This window comes from Miniopterus natalensis, chromosome 1 (assembly GCF_054644295.1).
Source record: "Miniopterus natalensis isolate mMinNat1 chromosome 1, mMinNat1.hap1, whole genome shotgun sequence".
NCBI classification, from domain to species: Eukaryota; Metazoa; Chordata; class Mammalia; order Chiroptera; family Miniopteridae; genus Miniopterus; species Miniopterus natalensis.
Window position 1 is genome coordinate 34314246 of NC_142081.1, and position 18914 is coordinate 34333159.

The following is an 18914-nucleotide window of genomic DNA, read 5'->3' on the forward strand; positions in this document are numbered from 1 at the left end:
TGGTGTGGTGTCTATTAGCTTTGCATTAAAAACCTGTTCAGGCAGATAGTATTTCTCCTCAATGATTTTCTTAATGGCGTCTGGAAACTTGTCTGCTGTCTCTTGGTTGGCAGAAGCTGTCTCTCCTGTTATCTTGACATTTATTAAGCCAAATCTCTTTCTAAAATTATCAAATCATCCTTTGCAGGCATGAAATTCTCTAGCTTTAGATCCTTCACCTTCCTTTTGCTTTAAGTTGTCATATAATGACCTTACTTTTTCTCGAATCATATTAGTATATAAGTATGCCTTTCTTTATTTTTTAAATTTTTTTTTTTTTTTTTTTTACAATACATCTTTATTGATTTCAGAGAGAGGAAGGGAGAGGGAGAAAGAGATAGAAACATCAATGATGAGAGAGTCATCGATCGAGCCTGCAACCCGGGCATGTGCCCTGACCGGGAATCGAACCCCGATCGCCTGGATCCTAGGTCGATGTTCAACCGCTGAGACACTCCCAGCCAGGCAAGTATGCCTTTCTTATAGCAATCAGGCACCCCCATAAAAGCTGCACTTTCAATACGAGATAAAAAGGTATCTCGCAAAAAATGCAAGGTTTTCATACCTGCTGGCGTAAGCACTGGCGATAGCTTCACAAATTTCCTTTACTTCCTTTTTACAGTGGTCCGTACACTGGATTCATCTATCTTGAAATGGTGGGCAACCACAGCTGTAGATCTCAGTCTAAAATACATATCAAGCAATTCAACTTTTTCTTGTAATGTCATGACTTTTCTCTACTTGTTGGGAGCATTTCCAGGATCACTAGTGGCGCTTCATATAGGTCCCATGTTGTTATTCAAGGTTTATGGTATTGCGCTAAATATGATGAAAAATATGTGAGAGCCATGAGATCACTTTTAACTATGATACACAATTTATTGGAGAGACAAACTGTTCACAATGAGATGACTAGTGTCACACGGCCTTTTAAGCAGATATTCACAACAACTGAGCTCACCACAATAGCAACAGAAAGTGGCTATGAAATTATTACAGTACATACCACAGTTAATTTTATGCAGTTATGACTTAATACTACATCTTTATGTTTGTTTACATTTCTCTCCACTATGAATGGCATCATGTATGGTCTGTAAATGTTTGTGTAAGTTTTAATTAGTTTTAACTTTTTATTGTGGATGTGTGTATATTTTATGGTAGTAAATGTTAAAATAGACTAGTATCTACATACATTTTATGCATTTATGACATCCCTTTTTCTTAATTTTTCCATTTTTCTACGTGGTTCATCTGTGAGTTCTTCCAAATTATTAAAAATCTCCAAAAATTTTCCAATATATTTATTGAAAAAAATCCACGTAGAAGTGGACCTGTGCAGTTCAAACTCGTGTTGTTCAAGGGTCAACTGTGTCTCCTTTTTTTCATGCTACTAAGCCAGGGCTCATGGGTCTTAACTTATTTATTATTGATTTGAGAGAGAGAGGAAGGGAGAAATATTAATTTGTTGTTCCACTCATCCACGCATTAACTGGTTGCTTTCTGTATGTGCCCTGACCAGGGATCAAATCCACAACTTTGGTGTATCAGGATGATGTTCTAACCAATTGAACTAACTGGTCAGGGTGGGGCTTAACTGTATTTTAAAAAAAAAAAAGGGAATCATTGATTAGTACTACTGTACTCTCCTCTTCTCCACTTACTTTCCTAATAATAGTTTGCTTATGCAAGGTTCCAAGAGGTCCTTAGGTTAAGAAACCCGCTTAAGTCATAGTTTTCCATATTTAACTTACCACAAACTTTTTTGGGGGAGTAAATTTTGGGGAACCACTTAACTTGGGCTAATATTAAAATGAGTGTACATTTCCTGAACATGCTAGCTAAAGAGAAATGTCTAGTAACCTGTAACTGAAGGAAGATAATCTAGAGCAGTGATTTTCAACCAGTGTACCACAAGAATATTTAAAACATGCAATACTTGGCTGTTAGGGGCACTGACCTCTTTTTCCTTAGAATGTCAAATAAAAAAATGACAACAGCCAACACAATAGCCACGCGTGTGAATGAATCAAAATTATACCTACCCTAGCTCAGTTGGTTGGGTTTCATCCCATGCTCCAGGAGATTGCCGGTTCCACTTACAGTCAAGGGCACATGCCCAGGTTGCAGGCTCAATCCCCAGGAGGGGGTGTGCAGGAGGCAACAGATCAGTGTTGTACTCTCTCACTGATGTTTCTCTCTCTCTCCCCCTCCCTTCCTCTCTTTCTAAAAATCAACAAACTATAAAAAAAATTATACCTAATTTTTGGTCAGATTGGCAAAAATATATTTTTTGGTGTGCCACAGAATTTTAGTAATTAGTTTATGTGTGCCACGAGATGAAAAAGGTTGAAAATCATTGATCTAGAGTTAAGAGAGAGCAGGAAACTAAAAGCTGGCAGTACATGGACTTCTAAAAGTGGAAGAACCTTAACAGACTCTTAGAAACCACAATATTTAAGATATACTATTATAGTACTTTAGAGAATAAATCGGATTGTACAGATATATTTTTACTTGTAATTTATAATTTTTTAACTATAAAAACAATACATGCTCATTATAAAATAAATGAAACATTCAGAAAAGTTTTAAAAAGAGGAAAAACAACCCTGTCCAGGTAGCTCAGTTGGTTAGAGCATGATCCTGATACGCTAAGGTTTCAGGGTTTTTCTGTTTTTTTAAATATATCTTTACTGATTTCAGATAGAGGAAGAGAGAGGGAGCGAGAGAAACATCAATGATGAGAGTATCATTGATTGGCTGCCTCCTGCATGCCCCCGACTGGGGATCGAGCCTGCACCCACACATGTGCCCTCACCGGGAATCGAACCAAAATCTCCTGGATCCTAAGTCGATGCTCAACCGTTGTGCCATGCCAGGCTAAGCAAGGTTTCAGGTTTGATCCCCAGTCAGGGCACATACAAGTATCAACCAATGAATGCATAGATGGGTGGAACAACAAATCGGCCTCTCTTTCACTCTCTCAAAGAATCAATCAATCAATCAATAAAAAGGGAAAAATACTATACAGTTGACCCTTGAGCAACACATGTTTGAACTGCATGGATCCAGTTATATGTAGATTTTTTTCCCAATAAATACATACACTACTATAAATATATTTCTCTTCCTCATGACTTTCTTAACAATATTCTTTTCTCTAGCTTACTTTATTGTAAAAACATATATGTATATATAAAATAAGAAATATGTGTTAATAGATAGGCTTATGGTCAACAGTAGGTGTTAGATGGGCCAGGTATAGAAACCCAGGTACAGAAGCTTACCAGGGCAGGAAGCCCCAGATGCCTAGTAAGGGGCAAAACAAGAACCTTGTCCCCAGGGCAACCTATCCTACCCCAGCATATCCCTGGTCATGCAGTTTAGGCCCCCTTAGTGTTTCCTCCCTAAAGATAACATCTAGGCCTCAGCTGTATTTTAGCTCCAGGCCCAGAAAATCAGGCAAAACCAGACAAGTGGCTCCCCAATGGCTGCCTCAGGACCAGATACATTGACTAATGACCCCCTCCCTGCCCTGGCACCCACCAATCAGTGGAGACCATGACCCTGAAAGAGCACACCTGGAAAGCTGATAAATATTCTTTTGAGACACTCCCCTGAGACCTCCCTTAAGATTTCCACCTGCAAGAAAGATACACACACTCAGGACAAAAGATTCATGAGTGAGCTCCCCATGAGGGGAGCATACCAATACCATCTCCATTCCCCTTTTTCCCTCCAAGGGGACCCCAGGAGACTTGCAACCAGGGGAGCAATGGGCAGCGGCAGCTCATCCCGGGTTTGCCTCCTGAACCTGTCTCCAAGGCCCCCTTCTCTCTCTGACTCCTCAGTGAGCCAAAGCAGCCCAGTCTAGGCTCTCCTGTTACCTCTTCTATGCTCTTCCTTGTTTCACTATCCCAAGTATATTTTTGCTGCCATCATGGACCCAATACCCTTTGGCTTAATGCTGTGTAGCCCTTCCCTTACGTTATCCCCACCCCCTTTTATTTAAATAAATTTTTCTTTATTCAGCTGTCTGAGATGGCCATTTAACCTGCCCGCGCACCACCGACACTAACCTTTCAGTAGACTATTAGTTAAGTTTTGGGGGAGTCAAAAGTCATACTCAGATTTTTGACTGAGCGTGGGGGCAGGTGATTGTGGCCCCTAACTCCTGAGTTGTTCAAGGGTCAACTGTAATTCAATTAGGCAGTCAATTTAGACATTTTGGCTTGTTTCCTTAAAGTCTATTTTCCCTATAAGAGCAATTCAGTTTAAGAGAAAATTTTAAAGTTTTAAAGCTTCATACAAAATCTGCAGTTTTTACTATACTATGTTTAAAATGATCATGGTACAGATGAAATAGCATGAGCTGCAAAATCATCAAACACAGGCTAAAATTAAGACTTTTTCACTAGTCAACTAATTTAAAAAACCTCATTTAGCTTCAATGTCCCCCTGTAAAGTCTGAATAATGCCAGCTGCCTCGTGTTTTTACTGCCAGGATTAAAATGTATGAAAACAGCATACATCAAAATTAATGAAAAGACATATTCACTGCTTTCAATTACTACTCATAACTTTTCATGTAGAAGCTAATTTGTAAAAATGAAAGGTGGGAAAGTAGCAAAATTAAGATTAAAAAAGGAAAGAGGTGAAACAAAGGATACTTATATATAAGGCTAGAAAATCTGCACATCAAAAAACTGAGGATGAAGGTGCTTCAGCATTTCTGAAATACGATAAAGCACTTTATATTACTTCTGATAATAAACATGCTATTTTATTTATTTATTTATTGTTAATCCTCATCTGAGGATATTTTTTCCATTGATTTTTTGAGAGAGTGGGAGGGAGGAGGAGAGAGAGAGAGGGAAAGAAACATCGATGTGAAAGAAACACATCGATTGGTTGCCTCCTGCATGTGCCCTGACCTGGGCGGGGGATCGAGCCTGCAACCCAGGTTATGAGCCCTTGACTGGGAATCAAACCTGAGACTCAGTGCGGGGCCAACAACTGAACCACTGAGCAACACTGGCCAGGGTATAAACATGCTACTTTTAAGAAGTCTTAACATTTTAAATTCTTTAAAAATATTATGGGTGTATACAACCAAACTTTAATTATATAAGTTTTGTAGTTTTTGCAAGCTAACTTAATAGATTTCAACAGAAACAGAAGGCAAAAAAATGTTTTAACTGATTATAGATTATTCTTTTCCTTGCTTTATAATAATTACATATGCTTACATTTAAGCTTTGTAGGAAACAAGTTTTACCTACAAACTAGTGTAAGGTGACTCTAGACTTTAATAAAATTGTTTTCACACTCTGGTATGTTTCACTAAAGTCTAAGTTTTATGGCAACAGGTATGATTTGGAGAAGCAGTGTAGTTTAAGACTATCTTGGATTAGAAGGTAAAAGTCCTGAGTTCTATTTGTAGCTCTGACATCCGGTAGGAGTGTGACCTTGTACCAATTGCAAACTTTCTGAGTCTCAGTTTTTTTCATTGATAAACAGTGATTATATCTGTCATGCTATAGTTAAGGATCCAGTGTTAATGTAACAACATAAGACTCAAATACTGGCTGTTTTTAGGGAGAACTAGTTAGCTAGGAGTAGGACTTCTACTGTATTTCCTTTTATATCCTAGGAGGTTTATACATGTGCAAGAATTAATTCCTCCAAAAATAAATTTAAAAGGCTGGCAAGTTTTAGGATACTTTCAGAGATAAAAACCTTCGGATTTCTACTCCCTTCAATGTTATTTTTCCAATACTCTGTTTTCCTGTTATCGTTACACTCACTTTCACAGGATTAATGATTTTATATAAAGTACATATTTTATAGAAAAGGTATATTTAAAACTCCTTCCATAAGGAAATACTGATATGCATCTTAAACTGATTGTAACATTGTGATAATTATTATTTATGTAGATATTACCATCAGTGGAATGGTAATATATTCATGTTTCCTCATCCCATTACCCTGAGACCAACAATATTTGTGAGCCTAAGGGTACTATGAGTGGTCACAACAGAGCAAAGCTAACTAACTTCACTGCAGTTGAGTCTGTGACCTTGGCATCATTTTTAGTGAGTTCATTCAGCTACCCACTTCTGCAAGACATGCACTGTTAATGATAAATACACCCATTTGTAAAATTTTGACAGCCATATCAGTGACAGACAACTACATTGGTTTCTTTTTAAAAAGCTATGTGATCTTGCCAGGTTGGTGTGGCTCAGTGGATTGAGCATCGTCCCATACACCAAGAGGTCACTGGTTAGATTCCCAGTCAGGATACATGCCCAGGTCTGGGGCTCAATCTCTAGTAGGGGGCATGCAGGAGACCACAGATCAATGTTCTGTCACATTGTTTCTCTCTCTTTAAAAACAAAAAACAATAAAAAATTATTTTTCTAAAAAAAGCTATATGATCTTAACCAGAAATTTGGCTAACATTTACGTCACACATTTCATTACTGCACTATCATCTTGTACATTTTATTTGAATGTCTGTTTTCCTCAAAAAGACCATGAACTCATTGGAGACATTAAAATTTGCAGGCATTTGACTGAAACTGAAACAGAATTGTAAAAATATACTACCAAAAACAAGATTACATCTTTTACTTTTTAAAAAATATATATTTTTATTGATTTCAGAGAGAGAAGAAGGAAGAGGGTGAGAGAGAAAAACATCAATGAGATAGTCATAGATCCACTGCCTCCTGCACGCCCCCTGCTGGGCATTGAAGTCACAACCGGGACATGTGCCCTGACCAGGAATCCAACCCCATTAGCCTGGATCATAGGTGGGTGTTCAACCACGGAGCCTCGCTGGCCAGGCCAGACTCCATTTTAAGTGAGACCACTAAATGCTCACCCAAAGTGTCCTGTTAACAAGACACATTAATAATAATTAGTTTTATACATCCACGAATATCTCCTATATACTTTAGCAACATGATAGAGGTAGGTATCATTTACATTTTAGGGATGAGGAACCTGACATTCTGAAAAACTAAAGGAGCATATTCAGCGTCACACAACGAGTAACTGTCAAAGTCAAAAGTAAAACCTAGGGCTGTTTGACTCTAAAGCCCAAGCTCTTTTCATATATGTGAAATTTGTAAAGGAAAACTTTCTTTACCCTATGAGTCAAATGGCTTGACTGCTAAGCAAAGCAAACGGACAGAAATGTGCACAGTACTCATAATTTTAAAGTCAAACGGTACCATAGATACTATAGTTAGGGCATTTTATAGCTATAACTCTTGTTTCAGTTTGCAAATTCTTCTTATGCTGAGCTCTGAATAACACTACCACTGAAATCTCATCATGATTTATTCAATATAGAGATGAACAATGTCAGAGTTCAGCTTGAACCCTATTGTCTATCCAGTGATATTTACTTGGATAAAAAATGTTATAAATCAGTATATCTAAAAAACGAATGATCTACAAATAATATTAAGTCACTCAGAGATGAATTCTCTCTAGAGGGAATTCAACAATAGGTTGGTTATTTTCCCACAGATCCCCAAGTTCTTTTTCAGCCAATCACTCTTCCTCTTCATTCATATACCAAACCTCAGTGTCTAGCAAGCCTATTTGAAGCCCCGGTACTCAAAACAACCCCTGACACTATGCCACCACGGTAAGAACAATACCACGGCTTGTCTTAACTATGCGTTTGCAACCTTTCAAACTGGAACCAGATCGAAAAACAGAAAAACGTCTCACTTATGTCATGAACAATGTATGACTGAGGCTAAGTGTTGGGACACACACACACACACACACACACACACACACACACACACACACACAATCTTTGTGAAGGTTTTCATCGGAGACCGGTCTACTAACATGAAGAACGTGAAGACACAAGCAAAGCATAAGAGACCGAAAGAAGTATCCAACAACACAGTTTAGTTCTAGCTCCTCTTTTAGATCCAAATACGCACTTCAGCGAACTTTAAGTGGGGTCTGAACAGGGAAACCCAACTTTCTTTTTCAGGGATATATGTAGAGTCCCCAGGATTACGCGTTAATGTACTCGCCAAACTTCCAAGGACCACAAATTGTGATTAAGTTTTCCCTCTATATTATCTTTATAAAAATGACAAGGTGAGGGTGCGAAGGATGCCAAGATTAAAGTCTTGAGAAGGGTCTCGCCGCCTTTTCTAGAGAAGATGCCCAAAGATCACATTCTCCACCGGACGTCAAGGAGGGGCTGGACCCGTACAGGGTCCGGGAAACGGTTGCACGTGAGGAGCCTGAAAGGTAGGCGCGGACCCCAATCAGCAAGGCCAGGCAGCAACCACCCTTCCCCCACTCACCTCTCCAAGCTCAGTTTCATTGGGGCCGGCCGAGTAACAGCCGCCATCACCACCGCCATCAGTCTGGGTGCTCGCTGAGGTGGAGAAGGGAGGCGCAGCCACTCCGGCACCTCATATAGGTCCTACCAGGCGGCTGCCTTTCTGCAAGCTCCCACCTCTCTGCGCTGGGTTCCTGTCTGTGACGTCGCTGTCGCCGCCTCCACTTGCTCCCCCGGTGCTACCACCACTTCCGTGTTCGGCTCCCTCCCTTTCTCTCTCACTCCCCCAGCAGCCAGCTTTTTTATTCTTTGCAGCGAAGAGCAGTGACGTCACCAGCCCGCGACCTTGGGTCTGAATTAGCGCTGGGCCGGGGCGGGCCCGCGCAGGCGCAGTGTGGCGAGCGCGCCGGAGCGCGGGAAGCGTCTCGGCGCCGGTGGTTGCCTCTCGGTTCTTCAGCCGCGGAGGCTCCGGCACCTTGGTGAGTCCTTCCTCTCGCTTCTCGTGCCAGAGAGAGACGTGTTCTCTTCCCGGCGTTTTGTCTGACAGACCCTCCGTTTTTTTCTGTTTGTGCCACTCGGGTGGGGGAAAAGGGGCTGTCGAGAGCGTGCCCGTAGGGCGGCTAACCACCTTTCTTTTCCAGCCCCCGGCTTTTTCTCTTTTAAAAGAATACCGGGTTTTATAAAAGTCTTTCACGTAGGTGAAGGAAAAGATGCCTGCCACACAGAAGCCGATGAGATACGGACATACGGAGGGACACACAGATGTCTGTTTTGATGATTCTGGGAGGTAAAGTACTTTGAGAAGCAAAAAGCCGTTTCGGGTGTAAATATTAGAACATTTATTTTTACATGTTATATAAGCAGTCGGCCCAAAACAACTCGTACAAATAGAAATAAGGTTGAAATATAAAATGGCACATACATTTTCCTTAGATTTATTGTTCTACACGGACCGTCATGGTAGTTTAAGGATATCAAAATAGTTAACCAGTCTATAACCTTACTTCCAAGGGAGTTGGAAAGATGTGAGCTTTCTTCTGTATTTTACCTTTGTTCACTTCCTTACCACATCTCACATTATTAGTTTTTTTGTCAGATTGCTAGGTGCCTACTTGTCAAATTCAGTGGCCCTTTCTTTTTTGTATTTTATCTGCCCTTACCTTTCATGATGCTATTTCCTTTTTTGTTGTTTTTAACTTTCTGATGGCTTTACCACACCACACCCCCCCAATTTATTTTCTTTGTGTGAGTCCTATGATGATATTTTTCCCAGGGGACCAGATCCCACCAGCCCTCCCCCCTTTTTTCCCCAAATCCTCACCCGATATGTTTTCATTGATTTTGAGAGAGAGAGTAAGGGGGAGAGAGGGGGGCAGAGAGAAAGGAATGTTGATGTGAGAGAGAAGCATTGATCGGTTGCCTCCCATAAGTGGCCTCCCATATGAGCCCTGACCTGGGATTGAACCCTCAACCTAGGTATCTGCCCTGACCAGGAATCAAACTTGAAACCTTTCGGTGTACAAGAGGACACTTCAACAAATTGAGCCACTTGGCCAGGACTATTTTGGTCCCTTTTATTAAAAGTTCCTAAATCCCATTCCTATGCAGCACTGTCCAACTCTGTCACTTCTGTGTTGATATTTTTGTTGAAAAAAATATTTACATGTCTATTCCACTGAAGGCTAAAAATACAATAGTGTAAACAAAGCACAATCTGTTCCTTCATTGACTTTAAGGTCTTTTTAGATTGACATTGAGCACAATAAACCACATAAAATAAATCTACACTTAGAAATGCACTTAGAAATATTAAACGATATGTGCAGTGATAAGCCTAAATGAGAGGAAGTTGATCTAGTTTGAAGAGGCAAGGAAGGCTTCTCCAAGGAAGTGTTTCTTTTTATTTACTTATTTTAATTGATTTTTGAGAGAGAGATTTGTTGTTACACTTATTTATGCATTCATTCATTGGTTGATACTTATATGTGCCCTGACCAGGTATCAAACCTGCATCCTTGGTGTATCAGGATGATGCTCTACACAGCTGAACTATCTGGCCAGATCCATGAGGAAGTATTTCTTGAGATGAGATCTGAAGATCGAATACTCATTAAGAAGTATAAAGAAATAAGTGGTGGTAGTGGGGTGGTGGTGTTGGTATTCGAGAAAGAGGGAATACCATGTGCAAAGGCCCAGTGGGAGTAGAGACTGTGGTACACTCAAGGGACTGAAAGAAACCTAGTGATGCTAAAATGTGGACAGTGTTGCAGAGATTGACATGAGGTGAATTTGTGAAGGTAGACAGTGGACGTCCTATCCAAGGCCTTTGGGCTTTATTAAGGAATCTTAACTTTATAATAAAAGTAGTAGGAGGGTATTAAAGATTTGAAGCTGAGAGGAGATATGATCAGACTCTTGTTTTTGAGAAGATGCATGGAGGAAAAGGAGCAGAAGTGGATGCAGAGAGACTATTAGAAGGTATCTGTATTAGTCTGGTTCATGTGATGGAAGCTCGGACTAGAGTAGACATGGGAATGTAGAAAAGGATACATTTGGGAAACATTTAACAGGTAAAATCAACAGGATGGATCAGATACTAAGGATGAAGGAGAGGGAGGTGTCTAGGATACTATGCAATTCTGGATGTTACATTTGGGGAAGTGATAGTGCCATTCACAGATGTTTAAAACACTTGGAGAGGAGCATATTCAGAGGTAGAATGAGGGTGGAGATTATGAGTTTGCTTTTGGACATGATTAGTGTAGGATTTCTTTGAGCTATTTGACTAGAGAAGTAGACAACTGAATAAATGGGTGTAAAGCTCAGAGAAGAAATGTGAACTAGAGATAGAAATCTCTATCTTTAGCTGATGTCTCCTGGAATTCAGGATTGAGGTCTTGGCTAGAAAGTTAAATGTGGGAGTTGTCAATATCGAGATGATATTTAATGCTATGAACTTGGATGAAATCACCTAGGGAGGGAATGAATGTAGTTAAGAAAAAAGATTCAAGGGGTATGCCCTGAAACAATTCAAAATATTTAAAGATCAAATTAGAGGAGGAGGATCCATTTAAGCAAACTAAGGGGGTGGCTAGAAAAATAGAAAACCAGGATATAAGAATGAGGTCTAGAAGCCAAATGAAGTAAGCATTTTGAGAAGGACATTTATAAACTGTGTCAAATACTGCTGGTGGTCAAATTGAGGACTGAGAATTCACCATTAGCTTTAGTGATGGTGGACATGGATGATTTTGAGTCGTTTTAATGGAGAGGTAAGAATGAAAACCTTGCCCTAGGCGGATAGCTTAGTTGGTTAGAGTGTTGTCCAGATATACCAAGGGTGTGGCTTTGATCTTCTGTCAGGGTACATACCAGAAGCAAATAATGAATGCATAAGTAAGTGGAACAACAAAATCGATGTCTGTCTGTCTGTCTCTCTCTCCCTTGTCCCCTTCTCTCTCTCTCCTTTTTTCCCTCTTCCTCCATTCCTCCTCCCCTCTCTCTAAAATCACTTTTTAAAGATGAAAACCTTGTTTCAGTGGATTCAAGAGAAGGCAGAAATTGGAGTTAGTGAGTATGACACTCAGAGAATGAGGGTAGTTGGATAGGAATGTGGGATCAGGAAAGATTTTTGTTTTATTTGAAGGGGAGCAAGGTTACACCATATATATGACTGGAGATGATCCAATAGAGAGGGATAAATTGATTTTGTAGCGGAAGGGGGTTGAATTGCTGTAGTGATGTCCTGATTAGGTATGAGGGGCTAGTATATTGTGTATAAGAGGGAGATTGGCCAAAGGTAGGAGGAGCATGGTCAAATTCATATGTGGAGCAAAGGAGCATCTAGAAGGGATGGGGAGAACATGTGGACAGTTTCTATAGATTGTTTCTGTTTTCTCAGTGAATAGGACGTAAAAGCATTAGTTGAAAGTGGGGAGGAGGCGGAGGTTTGAAAAAAGAATAGATAGATAGATAGAAGAGATGGAAAACTGAATGATCCAGGGAATCTAGTTGGATTGCTGTGCAGCACTAAAGGCCTACTTCAGGTTAGTAATCATAAATTTAAAGTGAGACATATAACCTGGTTATATGTTTTTCTTCAGCCGTATTTAGTTCTGTGAGTGCAAATTTAATAATAGGCAGAGAGTTGGATTTAACCAGGGCTGGGATTTTGCCTGGTAAGTATTACAAAGTCAAAGAGAGCCAAGGGGTTTGAGGGTGATGCAGAGGAGTGATATTAGTAACAGACTGTGGAATTTAAGCCAGTTTAGGAGGGATGTGAGAACTTGAAGGGAGAGATGGTGAAAAGGTAGTTTCAGTAGAATGTAGATCCTAATAGAATTTAAAAAATTGTTAGAGTTAGGCCCAGCTGGCGTGGCTCAGCAGTTGAACATTGACCTATGTATGATCAGTAGGTCGAGGTTTGATTCCCTGTCAGGGCACATGCCCAGGTTGCAGGCTCGATCCCCAGTGGGGGGAGGTGCAGGAGGCCGCCAGTCAGTGACTCTCTCATCATTGATGTTTCTGTCTCTCCCTCTCCCTTCCTCTCTCTGAAATCAGTAAAGACATATTTTTAAGAAAATTGTTAGAGTTAGGATATTAAAGATGTCTAGGGTATTAAGGGTATCAGGTGATAACATAAGTTATTAGGATGATTGAAATTGAGATTATGGAGCAGTAGCTATATTGGTAAAGACAAAATCTAGTCTATGACTGTGGGACTCTGAGAGGGGGCAGAAGACAAAATTGAGAATCAGAAGACTTATATTCACCTATATGGATATTGAAAACATTTAAGAATTATGATACAAATAGTGTTAGAAAATAACAGTGAGCCTTGTGCTAAAACTTGTTAGGGAACTAGGGGGATTTCTCTTTAAGAATCTATAGGTGGTCTGATGGCAGTTTCAAGCTTTTTTTTTTTTTTTTAAATTATTAAAGAGAAGGTGTGGCGATAGAATGCAAGTGGTAATGAATGAAATGCAAGGAAGGCCCACCTCTAGGTCCCAGAAGGATGTAGAAAAGAAATCACACCACTTAAGAGGGCTTAAGAGGAAGCAAGGTCCTTAGAGGAATGTTCAGAAAAAGAGTTGAAATAGAAATTTTGCTGGTGCCTGACCATGAATCTCATGAGGCCCAGTGGAAGGGTTAGGAAGGGGTGGTTCCATGAGGGAAGAACATTGCTCTGTGAGGATAGAGAATCCAGAGGGTGAGAAATGCCTTCGTAATCATTGGCTTTTTGTAGTTATGTACTAAAGAAGATAAAGGCATTATTAGAATTAGTCCTGATGCTCAGAAACTTACAGGGGATTTCTTAATTTATCATTTAAATTAGGACATCTTTGAGAATGGGGAGAAGGATTTCAAGAATATTACAATTAAAATGATAATATTTTGAATTATTTATTGATTGGCAAATTATCCTGTTTTGGTAGGTCTATAACATTTCTATTAAAAAACTAGTTTTGGTAGGTCTATAACATTTTTATTTAAAAACTATTTCAACATTTTTTTCTAAAAAACATTTGTGACATTAAATATTTAAAAAATCTTTTTACATTAATAATCTAAACATTAAACATACCCCGATCGGTGTGGCTCAGTGGGTTGAGTGGATCCAGGCCAGGGCACATGCCCGAGTGTGCAGGGCGCAGCTGATCGATGTTTCTCTCTCACATCCATGCTTTTCTCTCTCCCCCCACTCTCTTCCTCTCTCTCTAAAATTCAGTTTTAAAAAACCCCCCACTCTCTTCCTCTCTCTCTAAAATTCAATTTTAAAAAACCCTTAAAAACCCCCCACAACACTAAACATATAATCTAAACACTAACATAAGTAGAATAGTCATTCTTCATACATATTCATGTACTTTAATCAATTTTTTCAGTCTGTCTCTAACATGTTGCTGATATTTTTTGGAAAAAAAAATTTTTTTTCAATGTGGTCTTTTATTCTTAAAGAATTGGCTACAGTCATTTTCAGAGTTGCATTATATGGTTAATAAATTTGAAGTGAGACCTTCAGTTAATTCTTTTCTTTAGATCACAGTATTTTTCAGTAAGAAAATACTCTGTTTAGGTTCTCATGTACCTAGGAAGTTCAGAGCAAATTCTGCTAAATTGAAGAGTCTCAAATTTTTTTATTTTTTTATTTTTTTTAAAGAGGAAGGGAGAGAGAAATATTGATGTGAGAGTGAAACATTGATCAGCTGCTTCCTCCACGCCCCCTACTGGGGATCAAGCCTGCAACCCAGGCATGTGCCCTGACCAGGAATCGAACTGGGAACCTTCCAGTGGATGGGCCAACACCCAACCAATTGAGCACACCGGCAGGGCAAGAGTCTCAAATTTTTTTTTATTTTTTTTTTTAAATATATCTTTATTGATTTCAGAGAGAGGAAAGGAGATGGAAAGAGAGATACAGAAACATCAATGATGAGAGTCATTGGTTGGCTGCAGCCCATAACCCGGGCATGTGCCCTGACCGGAAATCGAACCCCGATCTCCTGGATCCTAGGTCAGTGTTCAACCGCTGATCCACGCCCAGCTGGGCAAGAGTCTCAATTTTTAAAACTTTATTTTAATTGAAATGTATAAATATTTTCACTTCAGTATTTGTTTAGGTTCTTTTTACCTGCATTCAGAGCACCCTTTTCCAATAATAAAGTTTTCAATATTTTTAAAGACAAAACTCATCAAGTAAGTTGTCTCTGTGATTCCTTTGAATATTTCACAGATGTTAAGCCTACTTAATTTCACTTCATTCTGGCATAGAACAAATTTATACTGTTAAAAAGGGTTCATCAGAACATTCTTTTCACAAGTCAACATATTCCAAAGTGCAATTACAGAATTTCAAAATTAAATCTTTCACTGTTTCAGCTTTTAATGCACAATTTGTTCAATTTGTATTTGCTTTTATAGGGATAAATTTCAGTGTCTTCCTGTACATAGCTTTGTTTTCATTAATTGCATGGCACTAAAAGCTTCAAAGGCTTAAGTTGAGTGCTTTGATGAAAGATTTCTGATTTTGAACAAAATGCAACTAAGATTTAAAGGACTGTTTCCAATAATAATACCATCATTATATGGCACAGGTTTTATAAAGTCACTTTTCAAAGGCTCAAATATATTAAAGATCTAATTTGAAAATTTTTGTTTGTTTGAGCCCTCACTGAGGACATGTTCACTGATTGATTGATTTTCTTCTTTTTTTAGAGAGAGAAAGGTAGGGGGAGTGACAGAGAAATATTGATCAGTTGCCTCTAGCAAACACTCTGTCCAGGGATCAAACCCACAACCTGGGTATGTGCCCCAACCTGAAATCGAACCGGCGACCTTTCAGTACATGGGACGCTCAACCAACTGAGCCACACCAGTCAGGGCTTAAAAATATAATTGATGATAGGTGGCAGAGAAAGCACATGCAATGTTGAAGTATTTTTGTATATTTAATATCAGTTTGTTACAAAATATTTGTTTATTCAAGTAAAATTACCTAAAAATCTGACAAGTATGACTTCAGTTTTGATTGGTATATTGTCACAGCTCATTTGGACACATTACGAATTATAATTTCAGTTCCAAGTACATATATGTTTTATAGATTAGTAAGCGCATTGTTTTTACAAATGTTGTGCTCTATGAGAATGTATATTATTACTGTAAAAATTAAGAATTTTATCTTTAGCATTGAACTTTTTAAATGAAGTTAGATACAATTCCCAATATCAGGTGTTTCACTTCCAACAGGATGAATTTACAGAAGCTGTACTTTGTTTCCATGAACTGAAGGGAAAACCAAACCATTATTGGAATTAATCTGATTCACTTTCTGTTTCAAACCTCTGAAGACATTGATATAAAACCAATATCATTTAACTGTTTGAAGATTTCTTTTACTAATGGAAACAACACATTAACAGCTTTCACTTCACTTTTCATACTTGCACTAGAAAACTTAGAATGAAAAATCAACAAAATTAATTTAGAACAACTGTCATTTGTTTTAGTGTTGCACTGCCTAATACAGTAGTTACTAGCCACTTGTAGCTATTTAGATTTAAGTTAATTAAAATTAAGTTAAAAATTCAGTTTCTCAATCCCACTAGCCACATTTCAATGGCTCAGTAGCCAGATGTAGAGCATTTCCATCATCAGAAAGTTCTGTTGGACAGCAAAGTCATGATTGACAAGATGCAAACTCACTGGGTAGCTACACAAGCATGGTTTTCAGACAGTCTCAAGATAATTAGAACTTATGAAGTAGATGCTGATGCTTCTTCAGCAGTTGTTTGTCTTCTGATTTTCCTGTGGTTGGTGGTGTCACTGTAGGCCCCATGGTAAATATCAACTAAGATTTTGTCCAAGTTACAGTTTTATTATCAAGTTCTTGCGAAGCAGAAATTTAGTATTTAATTTTTAATTAAACATGTACTTGATGTATATTTCTCCATTTCATTGCTACTGAAAATTTTTTTTTGTTTTTGCAAAATTTAAAAAGCATAGCCAATAATAAAATTAGTAGTTTTATTCCTACAATAAATGACAAAAATACTGTAGGAAGAATTTCAGACTACTCTAAAAGCTCTTCAAGGGACTACTTAACTATTTCCTGCATACATTTCTCATTAATGCCAATGTATTTCACTATTATTTTCCACTGGCTCTTTAATTCCACTATATTTCACTTTTCCACTGTCTCATTAATGCCACTGTATTTCACTATTATTTCCCACTGGCCCCACCAACTGGCATCTGCAACTTTATATCTCCCATGGCTGATAGACCAAATAGTTGGTAGAGATAGCAATATTAAATACTTCTCCCATCACCACTGAATACTGAAAGAAATCACTTTCCCTAAGAATTCATGTTTGACTTCACTTTGGTCTTTATCAGTTAACACCTGTTGTTCTTGAAAGGCCGTGCTAATTTATATCAAGAAAGGAAAGGAAAGGGAAGGGGAAGGGGAAGGGGAAGGAGAAGGAAGATGAATTATCACTGGTTGTCTTTCTGATTTACCTATGTGTTAAAGTGAGAACTCTATTCATTGCACTGGTTACACTACTAAATGACATCCTGACAGAAGCTGGAAGTGCAAAGAAAAGGTCTGTTAAACCCACCCCAACCATTTTTTAAAAATATATATATATTTTTATTGATTTCAGAGAGAGAAAGGGAGAGAGAGAGATGGAAACATCAATGATAAGGGAGTCATTGATTGGCTGCCTCCAGCAGGCCCCCCACTGAGGATCGGGCCGAAACCTAGCCAAGTGCCCTGACTGGGAATCAAACTGATATCTCCTGGATCATAGGTTGATGCTCAACCGATAAGTCACACCCAGCCAGGCCCCTCCCTGACCAATTTTAATGCAACTAATACTAATCGAGGATAAATGCTAAACTAGCTGGATGCATAAAACAAGAAGGTTCTTATTTTATTTCCTATACAAGGGAGCCTTAGCTCCTCACTCTGGCATTAAGGTTATCATAATTTACATTTTCTTTCTCGATTTCCTGGACTGTCTGCTCTAGGTAAACTCCCCCAAGCTTTACTACATATTTTGGCTCATGTGTTTTGTCTGTTTGAAGCTGCTCTTTTCACCAATGTCAGCGTATCCTACTTATCCTTTGACTTCCCAGTGTAAATACCACCCTTCTGATTTTCTGAGTGGGGTTAATCTTTTTTTTCTGAACATCCACAGTTTTTTTATGTCTCGTCTTTGCCATTTTTTATGTTATTTTTATATTTCATTTGCTTTTGTATGTGTCTAGATAGGACATATACTGAATGAATATACACTTGAAAGACAAGGTAAAATAAGATTTGAGATCTTTAGGTACCATTTGCATAATCAGCTTTGGATAATTGAGATCTTGCATCCATTTATTCATTCAACAAACATTTATCAAAGTTTCTATATAATAGAGACTGCTTTGTGCTAGAGACACAATGGTGAGCAAGGGAGACCTGGTCCCTGCTGTTACAGAGATTACATACTTACCTTACAAATAAAGACTTTTATGCCAAGGAGGAACTGAAGAGAACATTAAACTTACCTTTTATTTTATAGCATAGAAGATTAGCAGTCTTTGTTATTGAGGCTTATGAGTGTAAAGTGAGAAAATTTATTCTCTAATACCTTGATTTTATTAAAAAACGACAACTAAGTAGCAATCTAAAAAAAATAGGCCTGAAAACAGGGTGACTTTTTAATGAGTGTGTTTCCTTCACAGTTGTATTGTGACTTGTGGAAGTGATGGTGATGTGAGGATTTGGGAAGACTTAGATGATGATGATCCTAAGTCCATTAATGTTGGAGAAAAGGCATATTCATGTGCTTTGAAGGTAGTAAAAACAATTATAGCAACTGATATAAATTTGTACTGCCATGTGATCTTTTTATGCTTGAATGAAAAGTATTTTTTTATAATTTTTGAATATAGATATTCCATTTTGTTTATTTCTCTTATTAAGTAGCATTTAAAAATGTGTAATAATGCTGTAACGTGCCCCAAATTTTTACAGGTAAAATCTGAATGG

The 18914-nt window shown here is 38.5% G+C and overlaps 2 protein-coding genes across 5 annotated transcripts in view; one reads left to right on the forward strand and one right to left on the reverse strand.

Annotated features, from left to right (window-relative positions):
- Window positions 1–8588, reverse strand: part of SOCS4 (suppressor of cytokine signaling 4) — a 28580-nt gene extending 19992 nt beyond the window's left edge. Inside the window, exons 1-2 of one of the 3 annotated variants that reach the window (XM_016198146.2) lie at window positions 8394–8587; window positions 605–723 (exon numbers count right to left, since the gene is read on the reverse strand). The gene's annotated coding sequence lies outside the window, so the exon portion shown is untranslated. Of the gene's footprint in view, window positions 1–604; window positions 859–8393 lie in introns of all 3 variants that reach the window. The other 2 variants (XM_016198145.2, XM_016198148.2) reach the window with 2 other exon arrangements.
- A 383-nt stretch (window positions 8589–8971) lies between these two features.
- WDHD1 (WD repeat and HMG-box DNA binding protein 1) overlaps window positions 8972–18914 on the forward strand; it is a 56990-nt gene continuing 47047 nt past the window's right edge. For both annotated transcript variants that reach the window (XM_016198143.2, XM_016198144.2), the window contains exons 1-2: window positions 8972–9158; window positions 18608–18719. In XM_016198143.2, the coding sequence (XP_016053629.2) occupies window positions 9082–9158; window positions 18608–18719 (189 nt within the window). In that variant the 5' untranslated portion in view covers window positions 8972–9081. The remainder of the gene's footprint in view (window positions 9159–18607; window positions 18720–18914) is intronic.